Consider the following 8,533-nt stretch of genomic DNA (forward strand, 5'->3'; position numbering starts at 1 on the left):
TGGCGGCCGCCGGCATTCTTGTCCCCTCAGGCTGCCTAGAGTGTCCACATCCCTAGCCCTTCAGCCAGATGCTGGGAGTCAAGTGGATGTGGGTCCTGAGAGCCTCAGACCTAGGCATTGGGCGGGGGTTTTTGACGAAAGTGGCCGCCTCCTTCTACTCCAAGAATCAACTCCTTTCCCTCTCCCGCAGGAAAAGTCGCAGCCCTCAGAGAGCCGCTGGCTGAAGTACCTGAAGAGGGAGCCCCAGGAACTGGAGCTGGGAGGCGTGCAGGGTGGCGGGCAGCCCTTGTCCTGGGCAGCGGAGCCAGGCGCCACCTTCGGCCAAGACCCACCCAGAAAGAGGTGCCGAGCGTTGCCTCTCCAGTCCTGGCCCAGGCCCCCGTTGCAGTCGGCCCGGTTGGGGGAGCCGGGCACGGGCGGGAACACGGGCAGCCGCAGTCCCTCCGGCCCCTTGCCCCGCTGGGCAGAACGCACATGGGCACCCCTTACGATGCTCACCTAGTTCTAAACGTCTCAGCTTGTGCGACTTTGGAGAAGGAACTGAGGGTGGGGTTGGTGAAATAAAGCGGGGCGGGGCGGGGGGGGGGGGGGGGGCCAGGAGCTCCCAGCCCAGAGAAGCGGGCCTCAGCCTCACCGGGAGACTCCTCTGCCCCAGGGGTCCTGCAGTCAGGGAGTTGCTGCAGTGGCTGCCTGAGGCTGAGGGCCTAGGGTGGCTCTCCCTGGGCGGGTGCTTTGGGGAGGTGGATTCCGCTTTCAAATAACTTCCTAGCAGAGAGGCAGGGCCCAGGCTGGGGCTGGGCACTTGGGAAGCTATAGGGCAGGGCGTCTCGTACCCAGGCCAGCCAAAGGCCTAGTGACTGCAGAGGCAGGCTCGCGAGTGCCACTGGACAGTGGACTGGACGGTTGACAGCCTGTCCTTCTGCCAGGAAATGCAGCCAGAGCAGCATCCAGCCTCAGTGCAGCCTTCATGTCCAGGATGTGGGTGGCTTCGAGGTCACCTGGGAAGCCCAGGTCAGTGATGGAGGACGTGCTTCTCCAGGCCCAGGGACTGGGGTGCGCGTGGGGGGGTTTCGGTCTCATGTTTTGTCAGCAGTGGAGTGTGAAGCTCACGCCCCCAGCAGCTTAGCATCGTGCCTGGGTTGTCTGCCTGTACCAGCCCCTTCCCTAGGCGGCCCACGCCCCTCGTGTGCACCTCCTGTCCCATGATGGTGACTCAGGACACATGGGCATCTTGGCGCCTTATAGTCAGCTGAGGTTAACCACAAGGACTTCTGGGTCAGGCCCTGCTCATGCTGGGTGGTGTGGAGGATGTATCCAGAGGTAGCCAGAGGGCCGCCCCACCTTGTGGAAGAGGCTTTCTTGCCTCCGCTGGCCCAGGCATGGATTCGCATGCGTGTCTTATTTTTTTTTTTTTAAGTTGGGAGTCTTACTCCATCTCCTAGGCTGGAGTGCAATGCCACACTCATGGCCATCCCACATCCCAATGTCAACCCGCTGGGTTCAGGCGATTCTTCTGCCTCAGTCTTCCAAATAGCCAGAACCACAGGCACACGCTACCACGCCCGGCTAAGTTTTTCGACTTATTGTAGAGATGAGGTCTCGTCAAATGCCCCAGGCTAAGGCAGCCCTAGGCTAGGGTAGGCTAGGGCGGTCCTCTCACCTCGCCTCCCACAGTGCTGAGATTATAGACTTGAGTCACCACACCTGGCCATGTGCCACTTTGCACGTGGGGTGTCACATTTTTTGAGGCCTCGTCACCAGGCCAGCACTGCAGAGTGCCATGGGCCACTGTAGGTCATATGCTGGACCCTGTCACTGTCCCGCCCTGTCCCCCAGAGTGCCTTGGCCAGCCTCAGACCACGTGCAGAGTGCCAGCTCCCGGCCAAGAGAGTCCACACTCGGGCATTGCCGCTAACTAGCCCTGAGATCCCAGGTGAGCCTGCTGCCAACTCCAGGAGTGGGAGCATGTTGCGTCTCCACCGTGTGCTGGCGAGTTCAGTGGCCAGTGCCGAGCAGCACACACACGTCCTCGTAAGCAGGGGGCCAGGCCATGGCTGCACAGGAGCTGGGTGCAGCCACTGCCACCTGACTGGAACGGGCAGGCTGGAGGGGATCCCCCTCCCTTTCCCCAGTGGCCTCAAGGGCCTTCCCGGCACGCATCTCCTGCCAGGCATATCTCTGCCAGGCAGCCTATCTCTGGCCCTCGGAGAGCCACTGGCCAGAATGTTCCCAGAAAAGGGCCCCAGGAGCTGTTCGGGGGTCTTTGAGTCGAGGTCCCACTCTGTCACCCAGGCTGGAGTGTAGTGGCACAGCTCACCGCAGCCTCTCCCTCCTGCGCTCAGGTGATCCTCCTGCCTCAGCCTCCAGAGGAGCTGGGACTACTGGCGTTGATGACCATGCCTGGCTAATTTTATTTGTAGGGATGAGGTCTCGCTATGTTGCCCAGGCTGGTCTCAAACTCCTGGGCTCAAGTGATCTTCCTGCCTCAGTGTCCCAAAGTGCTGGGATTACAGGTGTGAGCCACCACGCCCAGCAGCCTTGTTTTGCTGGGATTTGGTGGAGGGTTTGGGGAGGGTGAGGAGCATTTATTTGCTTCACTGACCCTCAGAAAGCTAGCCCAGCCTGCCAACCACGGAGCAGGTGAGCCTGGAGCAGAAACTGAGGCAGCAGCAGGGCAGGTGGTCCTGCGGGCCCTGGCAACATTTTTTGAGCAGAGGGCATGTATGACCATCTTCTCCATTTCTGTTTCAGGGCTATGCTGGCCTGGCCAAGAAGGCGGGGCAAGGCTGCAGCCCCTGCCTCCAGACCCCTACAGACCGCAGCGCCCGGGAGCTCAGCACTCCTTGGTGGAGCCCACTGACGCCTGCCCAGCAGGTTAAAGCCACCACTTCCGCAGCAGCCCGATTCCCCCTGCCACCTGGAGACAGCGCCCATGTGAACACAGAGCCACCGAGGCCACAGCGGCACGGCCCCAAGGCAACTGATGCAACAAGGGACCCCCAGGCTGAGCAAGGGATTCCCAGGGCCAGCGGCCTCAGCAGGCCCGCCCGCCCACACTGCCCAGCGCCCTGGAGCCACGCATCCCCCCACCTCAGGGCCCCAGGGGCTCTGCATGAAGACGCCCAAGCAGTCTCCTGGGCCAGGGGCGGACCCTTAGCCCTAGGGGCACAGAAGTCCCCATGCATGCACCTGTGTGGCCTCTTCACAACCGAGGAGGACTTTGACGATGCCCTGTGAACTGAGGCAGGCACGTTACTTCGGGTGCCTGTTCTGGCAGCCCCTTTCCACTAGACCCGTTCCCTGGAAACGGGCTCCTCCAAGGCACTTGGAACTCGCCAACAATAAACATAAACATGGCTGTCAGGCCATTTCTCTTATTGCCACTTTAGGAACAAGTCAGTTTTTAATTACAGCTTGTTTATATATTAACAGGATGGGTACAAAGGGACCTTCTGACTATAAAGCAGGTGAGAGTTTGGAAATGAGCACGGTCAGGAGACCAGGAGGCAGCTCCCAGTGAAACCAGTGGCACTGCCCTTGATGAGCTCTCGGCTCCCAGCAGGAAGCCCTGACTGGGCGGCCTGTCCTCCAGTGCCCATGCCAGGACAGTCCCCCTCCCCCCCGGGCCACTGATGGCACGTGGGCCATGCTTCATGTAAGTCAGCGTGTCAGGTCTCCAGTGGAGAACGAGCTACAAATCAGTGTACCGTGAGTCATTTTAGAAAGCGGCAGCAGCAGGCCTTTGGGCAAGGTGTGTTCCAACTGTCCATGTCACCCCTGGGGGAGAGGACAGGTGTGGCACTGCTGAGGTCCAGCCCTGCTGTGGGGAGCTGGGCCCCAGCCCCAGGAGGCTGGTCCTAACTCACAGCCCCGCATGCACGACAGCGCTCCCTTGTGCCACCTGTGCTGCTGCCCAAGCTGTGCGCCCAGCGCCCGCCGAGGAGGAAGGCCGACCTGGCCCTCAGGCCTGCTGCTGGACACAAGCTCAGCGCGACTACGAGGCGGAGGGGGGTGGGGGCGGGGACACAGTCACAAGGGCGGCGGGTGCTTCGAGTACTGGATGGCATCCAGCGCCGCCCCGATGTCACCGCCCTTGGCCCGCAGGAGCCTGGTGAGCCAGCCGCCTTCATCAGAGAAGCCCATGGACAGCATCTGGGACAGGGACTCGATCAGCCTCGGGTCAGCCTCTGCCAGACAGGAAGGAAGCCATGAGGACAGCACTGAGCCCCCTCCAGAGACGGGCCTGCTGCAAGGCCTGCAGCCCTCACAAACCTTAGCTGCAGCAGCCAGCACTTTCTCGCAAAGGGCCAGAGGGGAAGTGCTGTCCGCTTGTGCTTGTGTCACAAGGGCAGGGGTCAGTGTCCTGGGCTCAGACAGTGCTCCTGCCTCGGCCTCCCAAGTAGCTGGGACTACAGGCCCCTCGACTCTGCCACTCGGAACAGAGGCAGCCGAGGTCAGGTGTCCCACAGCTCACCTGACGGACACTGAAGCGTGAGAGCAACTGGCGGTCACAGGTCTTGACTTGCAAATGTAAGGACCACTCGTGGCCCACGGACCGTGGTTTGCAGAGAAGCCATGCTGGCAGCCTGGAGGGCCAGGCGTGCCCACAGACAAGGCAAGGCACTTGACCCCAGATCTGCACTCCGCTGCCCTGGGACGAGGAACCTGACTGGGGCCTGCTGTCCCATTCAGACTGTGCTCTCAGCTGCCACAGTCCCAGCCTGCCCTGCTGCCCTCCCCACCCCCACTGCACAGGCTCCCACAGGTCTCGGCCCCTGCTCCAAGGCCAGCCCTCACCAAGAGGAGGCACCAACAGCCTAAGCCCACTGGGTGGCACGACACCGGGCAAGCCCGTGGCTTCCGCGTCACGCCTGCTCCCTGTAGTCTTGGTCTGGGCGTTTGGCAGTAGAAATGGCAGAAATTCGCTGGGCTTGTGCTCGCCCAGTGCAGACGTGGGAAGACAGAACCAGCCCTTCTGCAGGAGAGGCCTGCCCGTCCCGTCTGCGTCAGAGGGAGGCAGGACGCTCGGGGAGGCGGGAGCACAGGCCCGCCTGTGCCCACTTGCCTGGTGGGAGATGCGGGTACAGGGCAGCCTCCTTCAGCCCCGTGGGTCCCTCCTGGGAAGGGTCCAGGGAGCTTGGCCCTTCGGACTCAGGCATCTGCAGTGACTGCAGCTCCCCTGTGGACGGGTCCACTTCCTTGGAGGACAGATGGGTCCAGTCGTCATCCCCTCCTGAGCAGGTGTCAGACTCCATCTGTTCCTGGAACAAATCCACTGTGAGCACCCAGGACAGCAGCAGCCAAGCCTGACGTGGCGTCTCAGATGGGGGCATCTGCACACTGAGGGCTGCAGCGCGCCAGGAAGCAGGGGGCACATGAGGAGGCCACTGTGTTCTCCTTTACCAGATTCCAGCAGTGGTAGAGTGACGCCCATGCCACAGGCGTAACTGGCACGCTAGCAGGATCACAGGCCCCTTGGGCCGCAGAGGGAGGGGATGCCCTAGTGAGGTGATGGGATTCGGGGGGAGAGGGCATGAGGAAGGAGGGGCAGCTGGGCATTTTGGGAGGCTGAGGCGAGAGGAGTGCCAGAGCTCACGGGGTTGGAGACCAGTTTGGGCAACATAGCAAGACCTCATCCCTACAGTAAATCGAAAAAACCAGCCAGGCATGGTGGCACATGCTTGTGGTTCAGCTACTCAGAAGGCTGAGGCAAAGATCACCTGAGCCCAGCAGGTTGAGGCTGCAGTGACCGTGAGTGTGCAACTACACTCCAGCTTGGGTGAGGCAAGTCTTTTTTTAAAAAAAAAGGACAGCAGGAGCCGAGCTCGGTGGCTTAGCCTGTGATCCCGTGCCTTTGGGAGGCTGAGGTGAGTGGATTGCCTGAGGCCACGGGTTCGAGACCCGCCTGGGCAGCGAGACCTCATCTCTACAATACATCAAAAAATCAGCCGGGCGTGGTAGTGCCTGTAGTTCCGGCTCCTTGGAAGGCTGAGGCGGAAGGGTCGCCAGAGCCCAGCAAGTCGAGGCTGCGGTGGCCGGGAGCGGTCACTGCACTCCAGTCCAGTCTGGGCGACAGAGTGAGACTCCAACTCAAAAAAAAAAAAACAGCTGGGCTCAGTGGCTCAGCTTGTAGTTCCAGCAGTTTGGGAGGCCAAGGCGAGTGGATTGCCTGAGTTCATGGGTTCGAGACCCACCTGGGCAACTTGGTGAGACCTCATCTGCAATGAATTTAAAAACTTAGCCGGGCAGGGTAGTGCATGCCTGTAGTTCCAGCTACTTGGAAGGCTGAAGCAGAAGGACCACCTGAGCCCAGCAGGGTGAGGCTGGGGTGGCTGTGAGCGTGCCACTGCTCTCCAGCCTGGGCGACAGTGAGACCCCAACTCAACAAAAAAGAAAGTAGGCGATGAGGGAGCAAGGCTGAGGGAGGGGAGGGGCGGAGTGGAGGACAGGGCTGGGTGGAGGGAGGGAGGGGATGCAGGAGGTGAGGCAGGACGCACCTGGCTTGCCTCAGGGTGCCCAGGGGCCTCCAGCACAATCTTGCCCATCTGCTCCGCCAGGGACTGTGTGCCCTCGCCGCTGCCCTCGGGCTTGCTGGGGTCGGAGCCGCAGCTGCTGGGCTGCGAGCCGCTCTTCTCCTCCAGGGCGGAGCCCTCGGCAGAGACGGGGGTCAGGCGGCTTCTCTTCCCGCCGTGCTCCACGTCAATGTCGACCTCGATGCCTGCGGCGGGAGGAAGCAGGAGCTGCGCTGGTCCTCGGGCCCCCTGCACCCGGCGTCCGCGTGGGACTGTGGCTCCTGAGGGTCTCGCAGTCCCCATAAGCCATGGCACTCGCGTGCAGACGCACCTACCCATGGTGCGAGCGCCCCTCTGGCCTTCAGGACCCAGAGGCAAGTGGCTCTCCAGCACCCTGGCCCAGGTCCCTTGACTTCCAGGACACTCTCCTGACACGGGCAACTCGGCTACATCTCCAGGCGGCTCCGGGGCCAGCAAGCCCAGAGACCTGCCGAACCCCAGGGCGGGGCTGCACAGCGGGCAGAGCCAGGCCCGGGAGCGGGAGTCAGTGTGGCCACATGCAGGCGCCTCGAGCTGCGACAGACGCCGAGCCGTGAGGCTCTCATGGAAGCATGCAGGCCAGGGCAAGGTGCCAGGCCACAGCCGGTGGCGCCCGAGGAACACAGCTCCCAGGACCGGGGCCAGGGTGGAGTCGCGCGCCCATCCCAGCTCTTCGGGAATCCACTCCTGGCAGACAGAGTCCTACGCGCCCAGGCTCTGTGCACACGCCCCACCGCCCGCCAGGCTGCCCCCGCCGAGGCCTCCCTGCGCGTCGAGCCCAGGATCGCGCCTGGAGCCCGAGCTGACCCGTCTCTCACTTGACCGGGGATCCCCGGCCCGCCCCAGGCCCCATTCCGAGGGCAGGCTCAGGCCGACTGGGAGCCGGGCTGCCCAGCAGGAAGTGGGCACGGATCTCTGCCTCCGGGCAGACGAGCATCAGCAGCGGAGGCTCGCAGAGCACGAGCCCTACTAGAGCGTGCGCGGTCCCGGCGGCAGCTCCTTTGGAGGCTCGCGAAGCCCCTGGTCCCTCCTGCCTGCGGAAAGGCCGTCTCCTGCGGGACTGGTCCCTGTGGCAAACAGGTCGGGGACCGCTGCTCTGGGCCATCCTGCCCTCTCTCCCAGCCTTCCAGAAACCCCGCTTGGGCGAAAACAGCACTCAGCACCGACATCAGTCCCACCACGTCAGCAGAAAGTTCGGCCGGGCCACGTGGGACCGTGGCGGCTTCCTCGTGTGGCCTGCTCGCTTTCCTCCCTCACTGACACCTCTCCCTTTGCTCGCGTCCCCAGGGCCTCTTGCAGCGTCTCTGGCGTGGTGCCACCGTGCTGAAGCCGTCTGCCGGTTTCGGTGGGGCTGGGGCAGCAGGCCTGCAGACGGGCTCAGCCGCGGGGCCCAGCCGCTGCATCTCCATCCTTCCCCTTTTCCTTCCCGCTTCTCACTATAAAAAGGCTGGCGGTCAGGTGCGGCGGTTCGTGCCTGTAAACCCAGCTGTCTGGCAGGCCGAGGTGGAAGGACGACTTGAGACCAGCCTGGGCAACTTGGTGAGGTCTCGTCTCTACGAAAAATAAATAAGCAGTCCAAGTGTGGTTGCTCATGCCTATAATCCCAGCACTTTGGGAGGCCGGAGTTAGAGCACTGCCTGAGCCCGCGGGTTCGAGACCCGCCTGGGCAACTTGGCGAGACCTCATCTCTAAAATCAAAAATTAGCCGGGTGTGGTAGCACACGCCTGCGGTTCCAGCTACTTGGAAGGCTGAGGCGGAAGGATCGCCGGAGCCCAGCAGGACGAGGGTGGATGGCCGGGAGCGGCCACTGCACTCCAGGCTGGGCGACAGTGAGACTCCGGCTCAAAAAAATAGAATAAATAAATAAAATCAGCAAAGCGTGGTGGCCTGCACCTGAAGTCACAGCTACTCAGGAAACTGAGGGAGCAGGACCCCGACTCCGAAAACGACCACCTAAGTATAGTTAATGCAGTTTCTGCAA

At 62.4% G+C, this 8,533-nt stretch overlaps 2 protein-coding genes across 3 annotated transcripts in view; one reads left to right on the forward strand and one right to left on the reverse strand.

Annotated features, from left to right (window-relative positions):
• Nucleotides 1-3,363, forward strand: part of MRNIP (MRN complex interacting protein) — a gene marked incomplete at its 5' end in the record, with an annotated part of 13,451 nt that extends 10,088 nt beyond the window's left edge. Inside the window, 3 exons of the mRNA XM_021708925.1 lie at nt 191-342; nt 927-1,011; nt 2,752-3,363. Coding sequence (XP_021564600.1) covers nt 191-342; nt 927-1,011; nt 2,752-3,237 — 723 coding nt within the window. The remainder of the gene's footprint in view (nt 1-190; nt 343-926; nt 1,012-2,751) is intronic.
• Nucleotides 3,364-3,377: 14 nt separating this feature from the next.
• The window catches only part of SQSTM1 (sequestosome 1), an 8,096-nt gene continuing 2,940 nt past the window's right edge, over nt 3,378-8,533 (reverse strand). Inside the window, exons 5-7 of one of the 2 annotated variants that reach the window (XM_021708926.1) lie at nt 6,507-6,718; nt 5,066-5,261; nt 3,378-4,187 (exon numbers count right to left, since the gene is read on the reverse strand). In XM_021708926.1, the coding sequence (XP_021564601.1) occupies nt 4,030-4,187; nt 5,066-5,261; nt 6,507-6,718 (566 nt within the window). In that variant the 3' untranslated portion in view covers nt 3,378-4,029. Of the gene's footprint in view, nt 4,188-5,065; nt 5,262-6,497; nt 6,719-8,533 lie in introns of both variants that reach the window. The other variant, XM_008050678.1, reaches the window with a different exon arrangement.

Source organism: Carlito syrichta, unplaced genomic scaffold (genome assembly GCF_000164805.1).
Source record: "Carlito syrichta isolate Samal-C Ts95f unplaced genomic scaffold, Tarsius_syrichta-2.0.1 Scaffold153587, whole genome shotgun sequence".
Classification (NCBI taxonomy): Eukaryota; Metazoa; Chordata; class Mammalia; order Primates; family Tarsiidae; genus Carlito; species Carlito syrichta.